Source organism: Arvicanthis niloticus, chromosome 26 (assembly GCF_011762505.2).
Source record: "Arvicanthis niloticus isolate mArvNil1 chromosome 26, mArvNil1.pat.X, whole genome shotgun sequence".
In the NCBI taxonomy this organism is placed as follows: domain Eukaryota; kingdom Metazoa; phylum Chordata; class Mammalia; order Rodentia; family Muridae; genus Arvicanthis; species Arvicanthis niloticus.
The window spans coordinates 33,931,477-33,957,305 of NC_133434.1; the positions used below are offsets into that span (position 1 = coordinate 33,931,477).

Consider the following 25,829-nt stretch of genomic DNA (forward strand, 5'->3'; position numbering starts at 1 on the left):
AAATAAGAATTAATTTTTTTTTAATTGGGAAACTTCATTAAACAAACAAGCAAGCAAGCAAGCAAACATTCTGGTTAGCAAGATAACTCCAGTGGGTAAAGACAATTGCCACCAGGGTAATTACCTGAATTCAGTATCTGGGAATCACATGGTGGAGGATAAGACCTGACTCCTACAGGTTTTCCTTTGACCTTCACACACGCACCACGGCAGATGCATCCTCACACATTTCTACTTCTAGTGCTGTGATAAAACACCAGGACCAAAAGCAACTTAGAGAGAGAGAAGGGTTTATTTCACTTGTAATTCCATTGAGTAAGTCAGGGCAGGAACCTGGAGGCAACTGAAGCAGAGGTAACAGGAATGCTGCTTCCTGGCTTGCTTTTCACGGCTTGCCCAGCCGCATCCTTATAGCACCCTGGACCACCTGCCCAGGAGTTGTATTGCCTGTATCAATCATCAATCAAAAAGATGCCCTACAGACTTTCCTGCAAGCCAATCCTATGGAGGCATTTTCTTAACTAAGAGCCCTTCCTCCCAGATGAGCTAGCTTCCGTCAAATTGATATAAAAACTAGTCAACATACACATAGATACATTCAAGTAAATAAATAAAACGTTAAAAAATAAAATATAACAATGCTTCATACTGGCTCATCCTGAAATTCCATTCTGAGAAAGTCAACAATCTGGCTTTACTAGAATGGGGTTCTGAAAAGGACTCCTCAGGCTGCTGGGGCAGCAGGGAACTATATCTCTAGCTTGCTGAATCACCACTAACAGGGTCCAAATCCACCCCAAACCAAGTGGGGCTGGGATAGAGCCCAGTGGGGAATGCTTGCCTGTCAAAGTCCATATGTTGGGTTCAATTCCCAACACTGCTAAAGGTTAAAGGGGAAGGAGAGGGGAGCACGGGAGAAGGTAGGAAGTCAAGGCTGGGGAGAGGGCTCATGGTTAACGTGCTTGCTGTGCAAACCGGTGGGGAAAAAACCTTGCAAGTTCTATCACTACCACATGTGTACACTCATGCACACACACAATAATAATAAATGAAATATTCTTGAACATAAAGAAAATAAATGGTAAATGATAGAACACACATTTTCCTAAAGTGTATATACAAATGTTTACACACACACACACACCACAGTAGCATCATTCATAATAGTCAAAAAGTAGAAGCAATACAAAAGGTCATTAATTGAAGAATGAGTAAATATGTCCCTTTAATGGAGTATTAGTTGACAATAAACACACAGAATGAATAAATACTATAACATAAATGAACCATGAAAATCTTATGCTAACTGAAAGAAGACAAAAGGCCACAATTATCCAGAACAGGCTGGTCTATAGATGTAGACAGGTTTGCAAAAGGAGAATGGAGACTAGTGGGGAATGACTGCTAGTGACTGACTGCTGGGTAACATTTTTAACAAATGACTGCTGGGGTAACATTTTTAACAAATGACTGCTGGGGTAACATTTTTGTACCATGTGAAGGTGACTCTGTCCTTCCCCACCTGCCTAAGGAATTCTCTGATTGGCTTTAATTAAGAGCTGATGGCCAATAGCTGGGCAGGAAATAGTAGGCGGGACTTCCAGGCGGAGAGAGGGACTATGGGAAGAGTCAAGCTCAGAGAGACTCACTACAGAGCTGTGGAGGAAGCCAGACATAACAAACTGAGGAAAGGTAACCAGCCATGTAGTAGAACTTAGATTACTATAAATGGGAACTGAGTTATGAGCTAGTTGGGAACAAATGACTATGGAATATTTGTAATTATGTGTGTATTGGTGATAAAACTGTTCTAGAATTAGTAACGGTAAAGCACACTTAGAATTCTATACTTGGAAGTAAAGATTAAAGGATCTGGAATTCAAGATCATCCTGGCTAGACAGCAACTGAAAGGCCAGCCTGGGCTACTATCTCAAATAAACGTGAGTCACCAGAACAAGACAATAGGAACTGACTGCTGGTGCTGGAGAGATGGCTCAGTGGTTAAAAGTACTTGTTGCTCTACCAGAGGAAGAGAATCCAATTCCCAACACCCATGCCCCAACGGCTCACAACAACCCATAGCTCTAGCTTCAGATGATCAGATACCTTCGGCATCTGTGGTCACCCCCAATAAGTATACATAAATTCACGCATGATGCACGCACACACACACAGAGACACAAACTCAAATAAATAAATATAAATACAATGAACCTTTAAAAAAAGACATTACTGCTAAAGATAATACAGTTAGTCGTAAGATAATAGAACAATCAGCTTGGAACTGAGATGGAAGCTTCCCCCTTCTGGCTAGCTTTCACAGTACCAGAAGTTGCTCTCAGACTACTGGGCGAGAAAAGACATCAATGGTCTTACTGAGCTGTGGCAGACAAATTTATGGCCCTACCCAGTACATGGCTCCATGCATAGAATCATCTAAAGTAAACCAAACTGAATCACACTGGGTGGAATTCCCCACCAGCCTCTGAAAACTTATAAAGTCCAAATATTCCAGTTGTTCTGGGAATTTCTATACAGGCACTGTCTCCCCTTCAGGGCCTACATCATACTGTCTATGGTTGCTACTCTCTTACTCTTTTAATTTCAGCTATCTTGTTTAATGAATCTCCTTTCCAGGTTTGTTTTAGAGTTTTGGGGTTGTTTGTTTGTTTGTTTGTTTGTTTGAGGCAGTATTCCACTATGTAACCCTGGCTGGTCTATAACTCCATATGAAAAAACTAAACTAGCTTTGAATTCCCAGAGATCTGCCTGCCTCTGCTTCCCATCCTAGGATAAAATGAATGCATTATATACCTATCTCCTTTCCAGGTTTTAAAGGGAAGCCTCTTTGCCCTTTTAAGGCCCTGTCCTGTTGCTTCTGATATAATGAATTGCTCTTTTGATGCTTTCCAACTTCAAGGTCCGATCACGGCACCTTGACTCTCTTCAGAGAGAATGACGGTAATGAGAATAAGTGACAGTCCTAAATAAGACATTAATACCTCCCCCTCTAAGGCTTAGGGAACATCTTGGAAGAGGAAATGGAAAATATGAGGAAGGGCTATAAAATGCTTTCTTCTCCATCTTATGGGTATGATCTAACCATTGCAATCATGAACTCATGGCAACTATAGTTTCTTATACTGGGCCTACAAAAGACTGGCCTTGTAAACAAGATCTATACCTCCCTGCTGAACTAGAGGCTAAAGATAGATTCTGGGAGGGGGGAATCAGTGTTTTCAGATGCACATCCATAAATGAGCGTCAGGCTCCAACGTATAGGTTCAAATCCAGACAACACTGACGACCCTGGTTAACTGCAGCAGGCCACAAAACAAAAAGACATGGACTTGGGAAAGGGGATTGAAGGGAGTAGGGGGAGTTGTACGGTGAGAGAGACAGAAGACAGGGTGAAGGCTGAGTAAGCAAAATGCATTATATACATACATACATACATACGACTGCAAATTAACGTGGCTAATAAAAATACGGCAAACAGAAAGATAATGTCCTAGAATTAAATAACGTGATAGCTACACAGTCCTCCCTGCCTCTCTCCCTCCCCCTCTTTCTTGAAATTAAATTCCATACTATATATCAGTTTGATCTAGAATTTATTATGTAGCTTTAGCTGGCCTTGGTAATCCTTGACCAAGGCCTTGACCTCTCAACTAAATGCTGGGATTTACAGGTGCTGGGAATTGAACCTAGGTCTTCTGGAAGAGCAGTCAGTACTCTCAACTGCTAAGCCATCTCTCCAGCCCCAAATTTTATTTTCTTATAGCAAAAGTTATATCCTATGCTTATTCTAAAAGTATAGGGGCTATTTACGATCCATGTCTATATCACAGTGAAGCCTGGTAGCATATACCAAGCCCTTCAATGTTCCTGAACCGAACTGAATTGTAAGAGGCACAAGAATCATGAGTTCAAGGCCAACCTGAGCTGTATAGCCAAACCCTGTCACAAATAAACAAAAATGAAGTATAGTTTGTCATAGAAGGTATTGTTTGTACTAGATTTGGAAGAGAAAAACAGGTAAACAGGTATTTCTAAATTCTGAAGGCAACAAGATTCTACAAAGTAGTACATTACAGCAGGGAAGACCCAGCTTTAACTCAGACCCAACCCTTTTCTTCTTCTGGACGCAAGGACTGCCTGGGCCAGTCTCTTTCCTGTTTCCCCTGCAGCACCACCAGCCACAGTAGAATGTTTAGTTGAGTGTGGCACAAGGACCACTGTATCACAGTTCAATGTTACCTCAGCCAACTGGTTGTTCTGCACAGGATCTCTTTACTTAAGGTAATTAAGTCATTAAGATGTACTTCCTACCTGTTACCAACCTCAGTATACCATGTCAAGACTGGCCTAATACGCTAGGTGGGAAAGATGACCAACCAAGAAAGGGATGAGGACTAGGGTAGTGAATAGGCCCCCCACACCCCACCCAAGCCAACTATGCAAGGACTATTTAAAAAAAAAAAAAAAAGCCAGGTGTGGTATCACACCCTTTTTATCCCAGCACTTGGGAGGCAGAGGCAGGCTGATCTCTGAGTTCAAAGCCAACCCTGGTCCACATGTGAATTCTAATTCCAGGATAGCCAAGACCCTGTCTTAAAAAAAAAAAAAAAAAAAAAAAAAAAAAAAAAAAAAAACAACTAAAAAAATACATGGAAGGCCAGATATGATGGTCCATACCTGTAATTACAGCAAAAGAAGGGATTGCTGTAAGTTCAAGGCTAGCCAGGGCTACACAGAAAGACCCTATCTTTAAAAAATGACAAAAGACAAAGAGTCTGGGATTCCAGTTCAGTAGTGACAGAACATTTGCCTAACACTGCGAAGCCCTGGACTGTTATGTATTCCCTGCCCAAGAGGATGAAGGGGGAGAATGCAGATGTGGGGTCTGTTTAGAATAGGAGGAGCTCAGGAGCCTCCTGTAGCGAGCTGACGGCCTCTGGTTAACAGCACGGGCTCAATGGGCTAGTGACTCCAGACCACTGTCCACAGACTTCAGCAGTGGGTTTTGCTTTGTTTGAGACAGGGTCTCACTACATAGCCCTGGCTGTCCTAGAACTCACTATGTAGACCAGGCTGGCCTCAAACTCACAAATCCACTTGCCTCTGCCTCCCAAGTGCTGCGATTAAAAGCATGATACATTGCTAGGTCCAGCTTCATCAGTGCTTCCAAGTCAGCCACTGTTCCCCCTGCAAATATCCCAGAGAGTCCTCATTCGCAAGGCTTGCATGTATTTTGATGGTCTGACTGCACGTGGAAGGAAGGTGCACACTCTACAACACTCACTTGATTAGCGTAGCGTTTTGGTAGCTTCTTGCCAGGGTCTATGTCCATGTCCTCTTCATCTTTCTTGCTCTCCTCTTCCCCACTCTCCATCCCTGACCAGTCATCTTCGGCCAGTCTTCTGGCATGGTTCACATAATCTAACCGCTTGCTGGAGAAAAAGATAAGGTCAGGGATATACCTACCATAAAAAGATATCCCACAATGTGACAGATTTCACTCAATTCAAGGATGACAAATTTAGATTCTGGTGTGGGTAAGAAAAAACAGAATTTCCTTTGCAAAGTTAAACTAGTAACTGTTTCCTCATCATTCCGAATCAGGAAACTCCTTCTGACACACTCAGCCTTCCTCAGTTTCTTAAGAATAGTCAAAGTAAAATATTTATTCTTAAAGGAATTTCCAAGATTCACTAGCTGCATCTGCTGAACCCACATTACCCCACTGCATTCCAGATGAGAAGTAACATTTCCTGTCTGGCATACCCATCAAAGGCTCTGGAGACTGGAAGGAGGAAACACTAAATGCAGTGAGAAGTCCAAAAGAAGAACATCTTCTGGGACTTTCCACATCAGACAGCATGCTGACAAAACAAGTCAACAAACAAACACAACCTCAAAACTCAGCCTTTTCTTGCTTGACCTTCAAAAGAGGTCTCTTGTCTTAAGATTTTGACATCCTCCTGGTATAGTGGCACTCATCCTTGATCCTGGCTGGGAAGGTAGAAGCAGGTGGATCTCTGAGAGTTCAAAGCCAACCTGGTCTACATAGTGGGTTCTAGGAGAGTTACACAGTTAAGACCCTGTCAAGAAAGAAAGAAAGAAAGAAAGAAAGAAAGAAAGAAAGGAGGGAGGGAGGGAGGGAGGGAGGGAGGGAGGGAGGGAGGGAGGGAGGAAGGAAGGGAAGGAAGGGTCACCATCTTTAACTTGTTTCTTTTCTTTTCTCTTTTTCCTCCCACGTCCACTTTAACCCACAGTGAGATTTAAACTTCAGGCCTTGTGCTAAGGCCTTTGAGGCTGGCGCTCTATCAAGAAGCTGTATATCTACCATCCACTCTTGGTTTTTATTTAGTAATTTATTAGATCTGGATTCACTTACTTGCCCAGAGCGACCTTAACCAAGGCAGGCTCTGAACTCCTCTGCCCTCTGGCCACAGCCTTTATTTTCTTATTTTTCTGAGACAAGGTCTTACTATGTACTCCTGGCTGTCCCAGAACTTATAATGTAGACCAGGCTGGTGTGGAGCTCACAGAGATCCTCCCACCTCTGAATGCTGAATGCTGGGATTCCAGGCATGCATCACAACACCCAAGCTTTTGTTTTGCTCAGATAGTCTCAAGTAGCTTAGGATAGTCTCAAATTCCCTAGTAGCCCAGGATGACCCTTTCTCTGTGCATGTGCATGTGTGTGTAGTTGCCTATGGAGGCCAGAAGAGGGCAACAGATTCTGTAGATCAGCAGTTCTCCTCAACCAGTGGGTTGTGATCCCTTTGAGAGACTGAATGACCCTTTCTTTCTTTCTTTCTTTCTTTCTTTCTTCTTCTTTTTTTTTTTTTTTTTTTTTTTTTTTTTTTTTTTTTTTTTTTTTTTTTTGGTTTTTCGAGACAGGGTTTCTCTGTATAGCCTTGGCTGTCCTGGAACTCACTCTGTAGACCAGACTGGCCTTGAACTCAGAAATCCGCCTGCCTCTGCCTCCCAAGTGCTGGGATTAAAGGCGTGCGCTACCACTGCCTGGCTTGAATGACCCTTTCACAGGAGTTACCTAAGATCATCAAAAACCACAGATATTTTACATTATGATCCATAACACGGTAGCAAAATTACAGTTATAAAGTAGCAACAAAAATAATTGTATGTATTAAAGTGTCATAACATTAGGAAGGTTGAGAACCACTGTTCCAGGTGCAGGAGTTACAGGTGATCGTGAGCCATCTGACTTTGGTGCTAGGAACTGGACTTGGGTCCTCTGTAAGAACAGCAAGCACTCTAAACCACTAACCCATCTCTCCAGCCCTGATACTTAACTTCTAATCCTCCTACCTCTACCTTTTCCTTCACACTGGGATGCGGATGTATATCAACATGCCAGTTCTATTTATTAAAAATAGCATTTTCAGGCTGGAGAGACAGCTCAGTGGTTAAGAGCACTGACTGCTCTTCCAGAGGTCCTGAGTTTAACTCTCAGCAACTACATGGCGGCTCACAACCATCTATCCTGGGATCTGATGCCCTCTTCTGTAATGCAGGTATACATGTAGATAGAGCACTCATATATAAAATAAAATTTTAAATCTTAAAAAAAAAAATCAGACACAAAAACCAACTGGTTTCTTTGTGCGTGTGCGTGTGCGTGTGCGTGTGCGTGTGTGTGTGTGTGTGTGTGTGTGTGTGTGTGTAGGCTGAAGGCTGATATCAGGAGTCTCTCTCCTTCCCTTTTTCTTGCTGAGGTTAGAGGTTGCTGTTTCAGCTACACTGAAAGCTTCCCCCAGGAAGCTCAGGGAGCACCAATCTCTGCCCTCCACAGCACTGAGTCTGTAGATGCTCACCGCCATGATCGTGTTTTACTTGGATCCTGGGAATCTAAACTGAGGTTCTTATCTTACATAAGAACTTTACACACTGAGTCGTCGCTCAAGCCCTGAGACTCTATCTCAAACAAACAAACAAACAAGCATACAGTAAGTGTAGTACCTCAATAATTGAATTTTTTAAATGACTTCACTTTATCCACTTTATCTATTTATTTTGTGTGTAGGTGTGTAGGCATACATGTGCCACGGGCACATAAAGAGATCAGAGGATAACCTGTAAGGAATCAGTTTTCTTCTTCCACCAAATGGGTCCTTGGGATGGAACTCAGACCCACAGGCTTGGCAGCAGGCACCTTTGCCTCTTCAGACAACTTATTAGCCTGAATTGTTTAACTGTATTGCAAGGATAAAATAAGGTTGCATACAAGTATACACTTCTATCTGTACAAGATAGCTTTGCAAGCGTACAGAAGGAACTAGTAATTTAAGGAGGGAACTAGACCAGAAAGGAATGTTTTTACCATACACGTTTCCATGTATTTTGAGCCATATAATGTGCTACCTATTTGAAAATAATGTTACAGCCGGGCGGTGGTGGCGCACGCCTTTAATCCCAGCACTTGGGAGGCAGAGGCAGGTGGATTTCTGAGTTCGAGGTCAGCCTGGTCTATAGAGTGAGTTCCAGGACAGCCAGGGCTATACAGAGAAACCCTGTCTCGAAAAACCAAAAAAAAAAAAAAAAAAGAAAAAGAAAAAGAAAATAATGTTACAATAGAAAAGAGGGAAGGAGCTGGGTGGTGGTGGCACACGACTTTAATCCCAGCACTTGGGAGGCAAAGGCAGGTGAATCTCTAAATTAGAGGCCATCACGGTCTACAGAGTGAGTTCCAGGACAACCAGGGCTACGCAGAGAAACCCTGTCTTAGAAGAAAAAAAAAAAAAAAAAAGGAAAGAAGGAAAGGAGAGGGGAAGGGAGGAAAAGAGAAACAGAGAGAAAGAGAGAGAGAGAGAGAGAGAGAGAGAGAGAGAGAGAGAGAGAGAGAGAGAGAGAGAGAGAAGAAAGCAGGGAAGGAAGGCAGAGTGAACTGGGATGACATGGGATTATGATCAGCAAACAGCTCAGACCTCGCTCATGAGGAACTGTCTGTTAAAGTCATCTACTCATACAGCACTTCACAAAGTCCAGACTCCATGCAACTGGTACAGCTACAGCTAGTTTCTTCCAATTCCCAGTTCCTTAATTTCTGACCCCAAAGAGGCTAAAGATACATTAAGAATAAAGGAGAGGCCTTCGGCCTAAAACATGCCTTATCTCGATTTATCGCTATTTGTTCATTTGGCATTTAGAGCTAAGTGAACAGGAACGGTTCTGCTGATGCTCTGGGGAATTAACTTGGATTCCCAAGGGTAACACAGAAACATCTGAGCTGAAGGCAGAAGGGAAGGGCATACCAAGACCATCCTCACAGTGAGTGAGAAGCCACACATGAGCAATCCAGGGGATGAGGGGAAGGGAAATCTAAGCATGGCTTTCATGAATCCCTAAACTGTAAAGTTGGGTACTGCTGCCAAGAAAATTTTAACCAAATAACTGAGTTTTGCTTCAAGAGTTCAGCTTTTTCTCTCCTTATTTTTCTAAAGCGTAGTGACAAGAGATAATTAATTACCTGTGACAGAATTTACCCACCCAACCTTGTGGACAGGAAATGACCTTGTGTGAAGGGGGTTCTAAGGAAACAAGTCTCGTTGCCCACGAAAGATTTGCAGCTCCCAGCATAAAGAAAGAAGCCGAGGGGTAAGAGCGCCCTTACGATTTCTGGAGCTCCAGCAGCCTGCGCCGCCGCTCGCTCTGCTCCAGGGAGCTGTACTTGGACTTGTACTGGGACAGGCGAGGGTGGGGGGCAGCTGTGCTGTTCAGCTCTTGAGACACACAAAAGCTGCTGGCTAGGGCTTGGCTCAGCTCTTCCATCTTCCCTAGAAACATAAAGAAAATGGCTTATTAATTCACTTCGACCATGCTGATGCGCAGTTACGATGTAATTAAAAAACAAACCAAAACAAACAAAAAACCCTCACTTAATCAAAACTCAGTTGTTTCCATGGAGGGAAAGAGTTATACATTAACAATAATAATGTTATTTTCTACCAGTACTTCAATAATGGTAAGTTTAATAGCTGAGAGAATAAAGTCACTCTTTTTTTTTTTTTTTTTTTCTGAGACAGGGTTTCTCTGTGTAGTCCTGACTGTCCTGGAACTCACTCTGTAGACCAGGCTGGACTCGAACTCAGAAATCTGCCTGCCTCTACCTCCCAAGTGCTGGGATTAAAGGCGTGCACCACCACTGTCTAAAGTCACTCTTTGATTGACTCTTTTTTCTATTTTCCATTCACTGAGACACCATGGACATCCAGTGACGTGACTGAACAACTTAATTTTTTCTCTAAAATAGTTCTAAAGGGCTATCACTTAAAAACAAGAATAACTCTGATGAAAACATTTTTTTGTTTTCTTTTTGGGACAGAGACTCACTATGTAACCCTGGCTGCCTTCAAACTCACAGAGACCTCCCCAACCTCTGCCCCCAGTGCTGGGATTAAAGACATAATCTTTAGCAGTTCTAAAACAATTTTAAAATAGAGCTATAAATGACACAGCAATACCATTTGTGCTGGCTAATTTTATGACAACTATGACAAAAGCCAGAGTCATCTTGGAACAAGGAACATCAATTTAAAAAAATGTCCCATGAGCTGGGGCAGCTCAGTAGTTAGGAGCACTGACTGCTCTTGTAGGAGACCTGGATTTAACTGACAGCTCAACACAGCCATAACTCCCAGGTCCTGGGTTCAATGCCTTCTTCTGACTTCCAAGGTCTCCTGCACTCGCTTGCTGCACAAACATACACGTAGGCAAACATATACACATAAAAAACATTTAAAATGTAAATAAATAAATATTTTAAGAAAGAAAATGCCAAGGCCAGGTGTGCCGACACACACGGCCTTAGTTCTAGCACTTTGGAGGCAAAGGCAGGTCCAGTCTGCATAGAGTTCAAGGACAGCCAGGGCTGCGTTTCAAAAAAAAAAAAGAAGGAAAGAAAAAAAGAAAGAAAGAGAGAGAGAGAGAGAAAGTCCCTACCAGACTGGCCTGGTACAAGCAAACTTGTGATACATTCCTCCCTCAATTAATGAATGTATTTATTCACTTTACATCCTGATTAAACCCCCCTCCCCTTCTCCTCTGAGAAGGAGGAAGTGTCCCCCTTCCCCAGGTACCAACCTACCCTGGTGCCTCAAGTCACTGCAAGACTAGGCACATCATCTCCCACTGAAGCCAGACAAGGCAGCCCTGTCAGGGGAACAGGATCCACAGGCAGGCAACAGAGTCAGGGTAAGCCCCGCTCCAGTTACTGGGGGACCCACATGAGAACCAAGCTGTACATCTTGTGCAGGGTAGGGATGGGGGCTAGGTCCAGCCAGTGTATGCTCTTTGGTTGGTAGTTCAGTCTCTGGGAGCCCCCAAGGGTACAGGTTAGTTGACACTATTGGTCTTCTTATAGACTCCCTATCCCCTCTGGGTTCTTCAGTCCTCCCCAACTCTTCCACAAGACTTCCCGAGCTCTGTCTAATGTTTGGCTGTGGTACTCTTCTTAATTGATGAATATCATGGGAAAACCCAGTTCCAGGGCAGGTGATCCTCCGTGGTATAGGAAAGCAGGTTGAGTAAGCCATGAAGAGCAAGCCAATAAGGAAAATTCCTCTACAGCCTCTGCATCAGTTTCTGTCTCCAGGTTCCTGCCCTCACTCCCTCAGTGACAGACTGTTACCTGGAACTGTAAACCCCTTTCTCTTTAAGTTGCTTTTGGTTATAGTGTTTTAGCATAGACTTAAAAGACATCACTTCGGGATATATACCCAAAGGACTCTATGTTCTCCAGCCTTCTTTCTGCTTTCTTTTCTTCTTTTTTTTGTTTTTGTTTTGTTTTGAGACAGAGCTTCTTTCTGCTTTCATGTTATGTATGTTTTGGGTTTTTTTTTGTTTTGTTTTGTTTTGTTTTTTGTCCTCTTCCCCTTAAAAAGACTTATTTTTTATTTTCCATTTTCTGTGTATGTGTTTTCCCTAGATGTATATATGTGTGGCATGTACAAGCCTGGTGCTCTCACAGGTCAGAAAAGGGCATCAGATCCTAGGAACTGGAGTTACAGAAATGTGTAGATCCATGTTTATTGCTGCATTATTCACAATATCAAGGAAATGGAACCAGCTTAGACAGCCAATAGAAGAGATAATAAAAATAAAAATGGCAGCCGGGCGGTGGTGGCTCACGCCTTTAATCCCAGCACTTGGGAGGCAGAGGCAGGTGGATTTCTGAGTTCGAGGCCAGCCTGGTCTACAGAGTGAGTTCCAGGACAGCCAGGACTACACAGAGAAACCCTGTCTCGAAAATCAAAAAAAAAAAGGCATACCCCAGCCATGTTGGCATACCTTTAATCCCAGCACTTGGGAGACAGAGACAGATCTTTGTGCGTTCCAGTCCAGGTAGGGCTAACATGAGCCCCTGGATCTGAATGATAAAAATTGAATGTTTTCTCTCTCATGTGGATCCTAACTTTTAATGTTTATCTAAAAGGGTATAGGAATGGATATAGGTAATTGAACTAGATATGCGATCACAAGATCAAGATGTATCGAAAAGGGTGTTCGGGATGGGGGCTACAAAGATGGCTCAGCAGTCGAGAGCACTGGATGCATGTGGAACATGGAGGTGCACACCTTTATTAGTTCCAGCACTTGGGAGGCAGCGGTAGGTAGATCTCCGTGAGTTCAAGGACAGCCCAGTCTAATAGTGACTTCTAAGACAAGCAGACCCTGTCGCAAAACAAACAAACAAAAACTGGCTGCTCTTCTACAGGACCTGAGTGCAGTTCCCAGTACTAACACTGAAACTCAAAAATCATCTGAAACTCCAGTTCCAAGGACCTGATGCCCTCTTCTGGCCTCTGACAGCACCGGGCATGTACATGTTGCACATATATACCTACACTCACACACAGTGTGTACACCAGGAAATGGGAAATAAAAATAAAAGGGGGAGAGGACAGAAGGAAAAAGAGCATGCATGACAGGGAAGCAGAAAGAAAGCTGGGAGGAAGGCACAACAGGGAGATGTCTGGGAGAGAAACAAAAAAAATAGAATTTTGTCTGAAATATGCCACAATGACATCTAAGTCTCTACTTGTTATTAACAAGTAAACAAACACATAAATGATAATTTTTTTAAAAAACGTGGTAGCCAGGTACAGAAGCATTTGTATCACCACCGCGCCCAGAAGGATCACTGCAAATCGAAGGCCAGGCTGGTCTATACAGTGAGCTCCAAGTCAGTCAGAAATACATTAGAGAGACCCTGCTCTAAAACAACAACAACAAAAATGTGGTGATTCACACCTACAATCTTATAACCTCAGCTACTCCACAGCACAGGATGACAAGCTAAAGGCCTGCCTGGGTTACAGAGTAAGCTCACAACCAGCCTGCTAACCTGCTAAGACCTTACTTACCAAGAAAAAAGAAAAGAGAAAACAGGCTGGAACCAGGCTCACCAATACCTAAAATCCCAGCACTGGGGGGATCATGGAAGGATGGCAGGAAAGGAGGAGCAATGCATAGTCTCAAATACACAGGAAATTCTAGACATGTGTGGGTCTATTGAGACCTTCCCTCAAAAAAACCCAAACAAGATGTAGAGATGGCTCAGCGGTTAGGAGCACTTGTCCTAACAGAGGAACTAGGTTCAATTCCTAGGACCAACACACAACAAATCTGATACCCTCTCCTGGCCTCTGTGAGCACCGGGCAAGCACATAGTACACATACATATAATTAGAGACATAGGAAACTAAATCTTTTCTTAAGAGAGTGGCTGGAATTATAGCTCAATAGAGGAGCGTTTCGTTTCCACTGTATATGAGACGCCCCTAGGTCCAATCCCCACTTCTGCAATCCAGTCCCTCAATGTAGCTAAGCCGCTGGCTTTGTAGCTCAGCAACAGTGCTTGGTTTCAATTGATTTGGGGATGGAGTAAGGTTAGTAAGCATGGACTCACCATCTTAACCACTCAAATATATAGTTCTGCAGTGGGAAGTCTCTTTACATTGTTACCAACTGTTTCCATCTTGCAAGACCGGGCAGGACAGGATAGGGCATAGGTTGGAAGGGTACCAGAGAGATGATTCAGCCATTAGGTTAAGAGTACTGGTTGCCCTTCCAGAGGACCCGGGTTCCACATGGTGATTCATGACCACCTGTAAACCAGTTACAGGAAACTGAGGTCCTCTTTTGACTTTCCTCCCAGCACTGCACCCATGTGCAAAACACGCATATACATATGCATACATGACACATGAAAATAAACAAATAGAAAAGTAATGGACGGCGCTATAAGAGTTGGTAAAGTACTTGCCAAGTATGTAGCAAATTTTCTCCAAGCCTTGAGTCTGAAACCCAGGAAAAAAAGAAGAAAGCTGCATTCATATATCCTTAAGACATTAAAAATACTTTTTTTTTCTGTTTTGTTTTTCAAAACAAAATTTGTTGCACAGATTTTCCGTGCAACATCCCTAGCTATCCTGGAACTCCCCTTGTAAACCAGGCTGGCCTCAAAACTCAGAGATCTGCCTGCCTTCTGAGTGCTGAGATAAAAGGCATGTGCCACCATGCCCGACTAAGTATACTTTCTAAGAAAATTTGTTAAACGTGACATATTACCTTTGTGAATTTAAGGTGTGTATCAGAGTGTTTGTAAATATAACTGGGAGTATTCAGTAGATAATTACTGAGCTTCCCCCTCAAGGTATCCCGAATAGTATGCCATTGAAACGGTCCCTAACGGTACCCTAGGTGGCACACACCTGCAATGGCAGTAAGACAGGAGACGGAAGAAAGCAAACTCCGAAGTGTCAGGCCCACCTAAGCCTCTTCTCCAGCCCTACCGATGCTCCCACCACGCGTCCGTGAACTCTGCCGTCCTCCCCGCCACTGTCTCTCTCCAGCAACGGAGTCGTCTGTCTCTCGGTTACAGAATTCTCCCTGCCACACACTAATGTTCCTCCTGAGTTCGGGCCAGACTGCCTGGAATACAACGACAAAAGCAGGACCAAATCCGAGACCCCCAAGACTGGCCTCTCCAGGTAACGGCCTCGAAGCCAGAGTCCTGGGTCGGTCAGAAGAAGTTAGAGCTTGCAGCTAGAGACGACTCCAAAGTACACAGGGCCAGACTCACCGCACCAAGGGGCCACTCGTGCACGCAGCCGGTGCCTACGCGGGCTGACCAATCAGGTGCCCTAGCGGAGCTAGGCACGCCCCCTCAGGCTCGTCACGCGAAACTTCCGACTCCGCCTACCGTGATGCATCCCGGGAGTTGAGTCGCCGCAGGTCGTTGCTTCCGCCCTGAGCTGAGCGGCTCTTCTCCTCACCAAGGAGAGGCTTCCAGATTTGGTTTAGGGTTTGTTCGGGATTCTAGCGACGTTGTCAGTGGTGCGGAGGCTTCAGTACCGATCGCAAACTTGTCCCGGGTCCTTCCGCCGACAAAAGCGTGACTTCATGGCCGCCACCTCTCCGGGTCTGCCCAAGCTCTAGAGTTGCACCGACAGCCCCTTTGTCTTGCTTGTGCGATTTTTCAGAAAGACTTTCAAGTTTCGAACTAATAAGCGTCCTTTCCTTATTCTCCCTTCTAACACGACGCGGAAAGGGACCTGGCTCGATCCCTGATAGGTAGCATTCAGCACTTGAGTGCTGCACTTAGTCCGGCGTGAAAGTGGCTAAATGAGTGGACCAAGCCATCGACATTTAAGAGACCCTAACCAAACCCATAAACCGTGTCTGCAGGGTAAGACTGCTAGGAAGTATAATGAAAACAGGACTTGCAACTTACTTAATGCTAATAATGAGAGCCAGATGCGTAGCTTCTAAGACCTTAATGAACCGGGGCGTGGCTAGGGATGTAGCTCAGCAAAGTGTTTGCATAGCATGCGCTAAACTTGCAATGACACCTTCCAGTAATCCCAACGTCAGGGCGTGAAAGCAGGACCGGGTGGCAGTGTTAGCGCACGCCTTTAATCCCAGCATTCAAGAGGCAGAGACTGGCAGATCTCTAAGTTAGAGGACAGCCTGGTCTACAGAGTTCACAGAAAGCTAGGAGCCCTGTAGGTGGCGGTGGGGGAGTAATTTGCCCAGTGTGGTGGTGGCGATGGCTGGGGTACAAGTTTTTAATCCTACCACTCAGGAGACAGAGGCAGGCAGATAATCTGAGTTCCTGCCTCAAAAAGAAGTGACAAAAATATACTTATAAAAATAACAGGAGGGACTGAAGAGATGGCCCATTGGTTAAGAACACTGACTGCTCTTCCAGAGGTCCTGAGTTCAATCCCAGCAATCACAAGGTGGCTCACAACCATCTGTAATGGGACCCGATGCTTTCTTCTGGTGTGTCCGAAGACAGCTACAGTGTACTCATATGTTTGTTTACGTTCCTTATGAGTTCCAACCAGACTATCTAGAACAACAGAAATAAATGGTCAAATCTGAGACCCCCAAGACTGGTCAGCCTCCCCCAGGTAACGGCTGCGAAGCCAGAGTCCTGGGTCCGTCGGAAGAAGTTAAGAGTTTGCCACTGAGAGAGAACTCCAAAATAAACAAAGCCAAATTTAACTGCACTAAGGTGCCACTCGCGCATGTAACTACTCTGACTGACCAATTTTCTGAATGACTCTGAGTTCTCAACCATTTATAATGGGATCTGATGCCCTCTTCTGGCATACAAGTGTACATGCAGATAGAATATATATATTTTAAAAAAAGAAAGAAAAAAAAAAAAGAAAAATTCTAACTAACTGCAAGTGCTTGGACCCACCCAGCCTTAGCCCTTTCGTTTTGAGACAGGGTCTGGCTCTGTAGCCTATGATGACCTCAAATTGCTTAAACAGGCCAAGCTGGCCTCAAACTCTCAACAGCCCTCCTGCCTCCACATCCCAATAGCTGGGATCACCGAAGTATGCTACCGCACCTGCCTTCAGCCTTGACAATATATAAAATTGGGGAAATGTATAATATGTAGCCTATAACCTATCACAAGAGTTAGATCCCCTTCTTATTCCACACTTTGTATTTCAAGTGAGCCCGACCAACCTGGTCTTGTACTGGGGGACAAGGGAGCAAGTTAGGCTGAAGCTTAAAATCACCTGCCAACCGGAGTTGACCCAAGTGAGCCAACCCTAAACTAAGTGGGTGATTCCCATCTGGCAGGTTATGGAGGTCATGTGAGAGGCTCTTTCACAACCCTTCACATCTGCACTTGAGTCTACTGCTGAAGACCCGTTCCCATGTTGAAGCCGGCTCCCTAGCTTAAAATCACCCCAGCTTTGCTGTAACCCCATTGTTTCGTGCCTGCGAGCCTTTCATGCTGCTAATGAAGTCGACAACACCTTGGCTTTAGACGCAGAATAGTCTGGCTCAGAGCAAGGTCAAGTTGACCATATATTCTGAGGTTTATTATTATTGTTGTTCTTGAAAATTCCCCAACTGTAGCCTTCACAAGAGCCAAGGAAGATAGAGGGCAGCTGGAACTGTTCTCTAAACTATTTAAAAAAAAAAAAAAAAAAAAAAAAACTTGGACAAAGGCCGACCACCCCACAGCCTCCCTCAAACATGTGTATGAACTCATTATAGGTTTCTCCCTATATAAAAAGACCCTGGGAAACATTTGTGGTCGTAGCTTTCAGATCCCGAGTCCCTGATCCATCAGTCCTGGGGTATGTGTTCCAATAAACCAGCCCTGTTTAACTGAGATCGGTGTCTGAACGCTTTGGGTGGCGCTTCCCAGACCTTAACATCTACCTTGAGCTCTGGGGTAGACTCAGACTTTGAAAAATCCATATTCAGGAACCTAAACCTTAGGATTTAGAATTGGAAAAGTGGTTCATAACCAAAACGGAAAAATGCCTCCTGAGCGTGTTGGCAATGCCTTTAATCCCAGCGCTTGGGAGGCAGAGGCAGGCGGATTTCTGAGTTCGAGGCCAGCCTGGTCTACAGAGTGAGTTCCAGGACAGCCAGGACTACACAGAGAAACCCTGTCTCGAAAAACCAAAAAAAAAAAAAAAAATTGACACTGTTCCAACAACGTATTAGAGACCACCTTACCCAAGATTCCTTTGGCTTAATTTTCAGCTTTTATTTCAGCTTGACCTCATATGAAGACCCCAAAGGCAGGTCGCTGGGCACTCCTGCCTCAGTCTCCTGAATAACTGGATTATGCGTCTATAACATCTCTTATTGGTGTGTTCAATGAACTGCACCATGCCTGGCTTCATCTTCGGGTTTTTTTTTTTTTTGGGGGGGGGGGAAGGGTGAAGGGTAGGGATGGAGGTTTGAAAGTCTTGTGCACCCTAGGCTGGGCAGGAACGCCACAGGTAGTGGCTGACCTTTGATCCTTCATTCATTCCTGCAGCTCTGAGATTGGTGTTTACAGCACATCCCATTTTTCTTCCTCCTTTTCAATAGTCAGCTGACTTCAGGTTAAATGTATTCAGTCAGCAAGAAAGGCCAGTTAATATTGAATTTATAATTCTATTTTCAGGGAGTCGGTGGCGCCGAGCAGGGCACTTAGGAACCGACAGCATTGGCACGGACTGGTATCCGGTTGATTGCGGTTTGCAGGGTCCGCCATGGAGTCAGAGCGGATGCTGGAGGGACAGACACAGGTTGCAGAAAACCCTCACTCTGAATACGGGCTCACCGACAGCGTTGAGAGAATAGTTGAGAATGATAAGATTAACGCAGAGAAGTCATCTAAACAGAAGGTGGATCTGCAGTCCTTGCCCACCGTGCCTACCTGGACCAGCCGGTCGTGCCTATTCTATTACAGGGCCTTGCTGTGCTCGCAAAGGGAAGACCACCAAATCCCATTGAGTTTCTAGCATCTTATCTTTAAAAAAAATAAGGCACAGTTTGAAGATCGAAATTGATTTCTTGGGAAGAAAAGAAACATTTGGTTGCTACTGTAGATTTACATGATTACGAGGCAGCTTTAATTGCCATGATTCCCCTCCCTGCTCTGGAAGTCTAAGAACCTTCAGGACCACAGAACTCACTTGTGGAGTTGCAGAAGACAGCATATCCCTGTCTGATTTAATCACCATACTTATTTAATGAGTATCATCTGGGCAATTTTTTCTCAGATTGTCTTTTACTTTGTTTTTAAAAGACCTTCAAAATAAACTGTTAAAACATCTTTTTAAAAAATTCTATTTTCATTGTATTTATTTTTGGTTCAGGAGGTACTGGGGACTAAACCCCAAGACTCTCCCATTCTAAGTAAGTTTTTTTTTTTTTTTTTTTTTTTTTTTTTTTTTTTTTTTTTCTGGCTAACTGAGCCATTCTATTCCTAATCTAAGGGAAGCCTCAGCCCTTTATGGCCGGTCCTTTGGGAGTCTCATGAAGTTGCCCAGGCTAGCACAGACTTATACTTAAGTCTAGGAAGATTTAACCTTATAGTTCCCAGCTTTATCATCCAAGTGGCTTGGATTACAGATCTACACCACAAGGCCCAGTTTCTAGTTGTTGTTTATAAAGATCTACTTTTAGTTTGCATGTTTTGCCTCAATATATGTAATATGCACCACAAGCATGTCTGCTACCCAGAGAAGCCATAAGACAGCATTGAATCTTAGGACTGAGGTCACACGGCACTGTGTGTGAGCTGCCTGACGTGTGTTCTGGGAGCCAAACCAAGGGCCTCTGCAAGCACAGCAAGTGCACCTGACCTCTAAGCCTCTTCCCGGTGTAGTTGGACTTCGGCTGTTTTATAGGGTCTTTTCTTCCACCTTCTCCACCCTTTTCCCATCCTTTCAAACCCTTAACACTAGACAGAAAAAGAGGATAAAGGGGGATGGGGGGGGGCAATGTTATCATTTGATTACTTCCTGCAAATTAGAGGCCTCCAGTTCCTTTGGGCAAGTTTGATCTGCGCCATCAAAATATCTTTCTTCTTTCTTCTTTGCAAATGACTACTTACAACCAACAGCCCACTAACCTGTCAGGGCCCTAGCATTTATATACCCTCTGAAAAGTCCCCAGAATGCCAAACATCACACAATCAAAGAAACTATCTGCAGTTGGCAGAATCATGTCCCTGTTAGAGCACAACGCAAAACATATCCAACTGCTGTGGACAGTCAGAAGCAGCCTCACAGCCCACACCTGGGATTAAAATGAAAACATATTCTTATATTTCTGAGCCGGGCGGTGGCGGCTCACGTCTTTAATCCCAGCACTTAGGAGGCAGAGGCAGGCGGATTTCTGAGTTCGAGGCCAGCCTGGTCTACAGAGTGAGTTCCAGGACAGCCAGGACTACACAGAGAAACCCTGTCTCAAAAAAACAAACCATTTCTGTATGTGTGTTTTAAAGAAACCAAACTGCCAACATTGTCACTACACCCCGGCCCTCTTCAAGTCCCCTTTTTTACTTTTTATTTTGAGATACTAATTAATTATGTGTATATATGTGTGCTTATTGTGAATGCAGGTGCCTGCAGAGGCCAGAGGCATATTGGATGCCCCTGGAGACTGCTGTGCAGTCTCACTAAGTTACTCAGGCTAACCACAAACCCACACAGTAGTCCAGACAGGTCTTAAACCTGAGAGCCTCCTGCATCAGCATCTTGAATAACTGGGATACTCCCAGGCTCATTGAAGTTAAGTTAATCAAAATTCAAAACTTTTGAGCTGAAAAGATGGTTTAGTGATTTTCTCAGGATTACTGTTGCTGTAATGGATGCCATGAAGGGTTTTATTTGCCTTACACTTGAATATCACTGTTCATCATGGAAGGAAGTCAGGACAGGAACTCAAACAGAACATGAACCTGGAGGCAGGAGCTAATACAGAGGTCATGGAAGAGTGTTCCTTACAGCTTGTTCCTCATGGCTTGCTCAGCTTGCTAGTTCTATAAAAATCCAGGACCACCAGCACAGAAGTGTCCCCATGTTCAATGTGTTGGCACTCCCACATCAACCAGTAGTTAAGGGAAGGTCCTATCCAGGCTTGCCTACAGCCCAGTCTCATGAAAGCATTTTCTTTTTTCTTTTGTTTTTTTCTTTTTTTTGAGACAGGGTTTCTCTGTGTAGCCCTGGTTGTCCTGGAACTCACTCTGTAGACCAGGCTGGCCTCAAACTCAGAAATCCGCCTGCCTCTGCCTCCCAAGTGCTGGGATCAAAGGCGTGTGCCACCACTGCCCAGCATGAAAGCATTTTCTTAATTGAAGATCCCTCCTCTCTGCCTGCCTCTGCCTCCCAAGTGCTGGGATCAAAGGCATACGCCACTACTGCCCGGCGTCCTGTAACTTCTTATGTAGACCAGGATGGCTTCAAACTCAAAGATCTGCATGCCTTGCCGGACAGTGGTGGCGCACGTCTTTAATCCCAGCACTTGGGAGGCAGAGGCAGGCAGATTTCTGAGTTCGAGGCCAGCCTGGTCTACAGAGTGAGTTCCAGGACAGCCAGGGCTACACAGAGAAACCCTGTCTCGAAAAACCAAAACCAAAAAAAAGGTCTGCATGCCTTAACCTCACAAAGTGCTGGGAATAAAGGCAGTGCCAGCATTACCCGGCCCTTTTGCTTGTTTTTCGGAGTAGGGGTTCTTAACTCTGAAGCCAGAACATCTGTTTTCAGGAACCTCCTGGGTCCCTTCTAACCACTAGCTGGCCAAACTACAGGGCGATCATTTCCTTAGGCAAGCAAACACTCCAGGACTTTAATATGGTATTTCCTGGGGCTGGAATATCAACAGGAAGTCTTGTGGATAAGAGCTCTGCCAAAACATTCATTAGGAGAAAAGGACTGGTTAAGTGACAAATCTGCCCAGCTTGTACAACGTCCTGCAGCCTCCCCACGTGAGGCTCCAGAGCCTCACGCTTACAACCCTTCCCTACTCTTAGGCTCTTCAGCCAACAAGATCAATAGATATGGCTAGATAGCAAGAACGACCAGACCCCCTCCTCCCCCCCAAAAAAGCACTTAAACAACGCGGGCGGGACATTTATTGGCATTAGGAAAGGACTTCTTTAAACGATATAAATAAGCTGGACTCAAACTCTCCATCTGTACAGTCCTATTTCAAGATGATAAAGCAAAGAGGGGAAGAGATAACATTCCTTCTTGTACACCACAAAGCTTAAGGCACAAGAAGCCAACAATCCCCAGTGCGGTTCAAAACCGCTTCCCACTGTCTCTCAAGACACAGTCATTTAATTGTCAGTCCAAATTCTAAGAAAATTTCCCGGAACATAGGGTCGATTCTTCCCATCCCCGGTTCAGTGACCTGTAGCTGAGAAGCCAGGACAAGAAGACTCGCTAGGCATCTAGATCAAAGTCATCGCGCTCCTCATTGTACTCCAACACGTGCCGCTTGATCTTGGATGAATCCACCCAGGTGACAAAGTCCTCCATGCTGCGGGTGACGAGAAAGGCAGGATCGGTGACTACTTCTGGTCCCACGCGGACGTGACCTTGCTCCACAAAGGCCACAGCAGCCTGGAGATGCTGCGCCATGCGTAGCTTGAGGAGCAAAGTAGGCAAGCGGCGGCGGCAGAAAGACGAGGCTGAGACGTTGTCGCAGAGTTCTAGGGAGCCGCGCGTGGGCACCAGGCCCAGAGCGTACAACTTGTCCAACAGCGCCGCCGTGGCGCGCACGCGAAACGGGTCGCGCTCGGGCAGGTCGCGCAGGCGCCGCGCCAGCTCGCGCACCGCGCGGCTCAGCTGGTTGTAGCGCGTGTACTCCTCGCGCCGCTGGAGCCCGTACCGCCGCAGCACGCGCAGCTCGTGAAGGTTGTGGTCGGTGACTTCCCAGTTTAGGAAGTCCACCTGTTTCAGCAGCTTCTGCTCATGGAACTTAAGCTTCCGCACCATGATGGAGAATGCCGGCAAAAGCTGAGAGCACGTTGGGAACCTGGCGTAATTTCCGCCTCAACGCGGGAAGACCCCGCCCCAGTCCCCTCGACCAATCAAAAGAAAGGTTACAGCCACGCCCCCGATTTTTCATTCGTCCAACTCTGGAACTTCCTGTTTTGAAGGGGCGGGGAGAAAGACTTGCGGAAGGAGAGGCGTGTCCTAATGAAGACAACTTTCTTAGGAGTCCAGTGGGCACTCTCCAGTCTAGTGTAGTGTTGTGTTTTGTTTTTTTAAAGATTTATTTATGAACGTTTTTTTTTTGGTTTTTCGAGACAGGGTTTCTCTGTGTAGCCCTGGCTGTCCTGGAACTCATTCTGTAGACCAGGCTGGCCTCGAACTCAGAAATCCGCCTGCCTCTGCCTCCCAAGTGCTGGGATTAGAGGCGTGCGCCACCACTGCCCGGCTATGAACGTATTTTATGTGTGTGAGTGCTCCGTCTTCATGCACAGCAGAAGACAGCTTCAGATCCCATGTTTGTGAGCCACCATGTGGTTCCTGGAAATTGATCTCAGGACCTTTGGAAGAGTAGTCAGTGCTTTTAACCGCTGAGCCATCTTGGCAGCCCCTAGTCTAATCTCAGATTTCTGTTTTTGGTGACTGAAGAGAATCTATCGGCTCCCTCAATAGCTGCAGATGTCAGTTCCCAGAGAGAGGAGTTTCTGTCTTTAAAGAGAATTGTCTCATATTTTTGGTTGTGGACCTAGCTTTTAACAGGGCTGACCTATCTCTTCAGCTCTGGAAAGATGGTTCAGCAGTTAAGAGCACTGGCTGCTCTTAAAGAGGTCAGTTCCCATCGCCCACATGGTGGCTCTTAATCGGCTATAATGAGATCTGATGCCCTCTTCTGGCATTCATATGTATATGCAGCTAGATTGCTGATATACATAAATCTTTTTTTTTAAAGCCTACACAAAGTTAGAAGGGTAGAATGCTAGTAAATGTTTTAAAAGAAAAGAGGATTGTCTCTGCTAAAAAACGTGATTAGAACTCTGCAAATGGTTTCAGTGGTCCCTTGAGTTAACAAATAGTCCCATTCTGGCCAGCATCAGGTCTGTCACTGTGATTTTCACAGTGGGATTTTCCTTGCTAAGTAGTACTGAGCAATACCAAACAATCAGGATTGGAAACAGCCCTGCCTTTTATTTTATTTTTTGGGGGGGGGGGGGTTCGAGACAGGGTTTCTCTGTGTAGTCCTGGCTATCCTGGAACTCACTCTGTAGACCAGGCTGGCCTCGAACTCAGAAATCCGCCTGCCTCTGCCTCCTAAATGCTGGGATTAAAAGCGTGTGCCACCACCGCCCCGACGCCTTTTACTTTTTTGACAAAGTTTCCCTAGGTAGCTCAGGGCAGCCATGAATTCACAAATCAACCAGCTTCAATTCAAAATGCTCAAATTATGAGTGAGCATGAGCCACTATGGTTGTCTTATTTATTTCATTTTATTATTTCTTTTTTGAGACAGGATGTCCTGGTAATTTTTATATAGACCAGGCTGGTCTCGAACTCAAGGATATCCACTTACCTCTCGGCCTCCCAAATGCTGGAGTTAAAGTGTTACTCTGGTTGGTCTGGAGGTTATGTGTTTCTGCAATCCTCTGACTAATGGTACCCACCCATTATGAGAAATTCAGAGTGTAAGTACAAGTCCTAACCCCTTCATCCGTAAAGGGTGAACAGTCTGGCAAACAATTCCTGTCTGAAGTCACAGAACTAAGGCGGAAAGAGTTTCTACTGAGCCCCCACCTGTTGGGGTAACCTGCTACTCAGACCATATCAACTGTGAAGGCGTGTCCCTGTATGCTCCATTGTTAATTGCTGTAAGTGACGCGGGCAGCTTATATGGTATTGTCATTTCTATAGCCTACAATGCATGCTTTCTATGTGTAAATATGTGCTGCTTACTCATCTACTCCAAAAGATAATTTGCTGAGATTATCATGTTGAAAAGCAAGCTGGGGTGGGGAGGTCATGTAGCCCTCAATCAGGCCAAAAGGGATGGACATGGTATTGTCCTGCTGCTGATTGGCTCAGAGTGAGTAAGCTGGGGAACCTTTCCCACTATGCCAAGAGCAAAGGATGTGACTTTGGAGGAATAAATTGCTGGAGGCTGGTGCCAGAAGGGGAATGGGGGTGGAGCTAGGAAGGAGGAGTCAGAGCCACAGAGGCGGGGCCGCAGAGGTGGAGCCACAGTGGCAGGGAAGTTGAGTCTAGAGGGCTAGCTAAGGAACTACCTTAGAAAACAGGCCCACAGCCTTATACTATACAGATGTCTCTGTATCTTTACGGTTAAACCCCAAGCGGGCCTCCCGAAAGCCCCCTTCCTGTCAGGGTAGGCCATTCCTGCTTCAAACACTACCAAATGTCAAACTCCTGGTGGGCACATAATCCCCATTTCTGAAATGAGGTCTTTGCCCCTCATCGTCTTTCTCCTCTTCTGTGTTTCCGTGAGACATCCTTGCTACCACCTAAACAGTCAATGGATGTCTCCTTTGATTTCCATCTAGATGATCCATGTAAGGAAGGCCCAGTGATGGAAGTTCCCGTTCTTGTAGCCAGAGAGACACTCACTGCCCCCTCCCTCCCCCTTTTTGTGTTTTGTTTTTCTCTGTGTCTGGAATAAAGGGTAATGCATGGATATGATACAGACAACATATATACCAAGCCAGTATAGGATTTTTTAATGGTTTATTTATTTATTTCATGTATATGAGTACACTGTCACTATCCTCAGACACACCAGAAGAGGGCATCAGATCCCATTACAGATGGTTGTGAGCCACCATGTGGTTGCTGGGAATTAAACTCAGGACCTCTGGCAGAGCAGTCAGTGCTCTTAACCGCTGAGCCCCCAAATTCTTTTTTTTTTTTTTTTTTTTTTTTTTTTTTTTTTTTTTTTGGTTTTTCGAGACAGGGTTTCTCTGTGTAGCCCTGGCTGTCCTGGAACTCACTCTGTAGACCAGGCTGGCCTCGGACTCAGAAATCCACCTGCCTCT

At 44.9% G+C, this 25,829-nt stretch overlaps 2 protein-coding genes and 1 pseudogene across 8 annotated transcripts in view; 1 reads left to right on the plus strand and 2 right to left on the minus strand.

Annotated features, from left to right (window-relative positions):
* Positions 1–15,245, minus strand: part of Snupn (snurportin 1) — a 31,655-nt gene extending 16,410 nt beyond the window's left edge. The window contains exons 1-4 of one of the 6 annotated variants that reach the window (XM_076925666.1): positions 14,746–15,110; positions 14,298–14,331; positions 9,645–9,807; positions 5,307–5,454 (exon numbers count right to left, since the gene is read on the minus strand). In XM_076925666.1, coding sequence (XP_076781781.1) covers positions 5,307–5,454; positions 9,645–9,802 — 306 coding nt within the window. In that variant the 5' untranslated portion in view covers positions 9,803–9,807; positions 14,298–14,331; positions 14,746–15,110. Of the gene's footprint in view, positions 1–5,306; positions 5,455–9,644; positions 9,808–14,297; positions 14,332–14,745 lie in introns of all 6 variants that reach the window. The other 5 variants (XM_076925665.1, XM_076925668.1, XM_076925664.1 and 2 more) reach the window with 5 other exon arrangements.
* Positions 15,246–15,299: 54 nt separating this feature from the next.
* Positions 15,300–19,047, plus strand: LOC143439368 (protein dpy-30 homolog pseudogene; annotated as a pseudogene). Its single transcript, XR_013107638.1, has 2 exons — positions 15,300–15,722; positions 18,468–19,047. The product of XR_013107638.1 is annotated as a protein dpy-30 homolog pseudogene (transcript).
* A 2,862-nt stretch (positions 19,048–21,909) lies between these two features.
* On the minus strand, positions 21,910–22,844 carry Imp3 (IMP U3 small nucleolar ribonucleoprotein 3). Its single transcript, XM_076925670.1, has one exon. The coding sequence runs from the start codon at positions 22,792–22,794 to the stop codon at positions 22,240–22,242; it is 555 nt and encodes a 184-aa protein (XP_076781785.1). The 5' UTR covers positions 22,795–22,844; the 3' UTR covers positions 21,910–22,239.
* Positions 22,845–25,829: the final 2,985 nt, after the last annotated feature.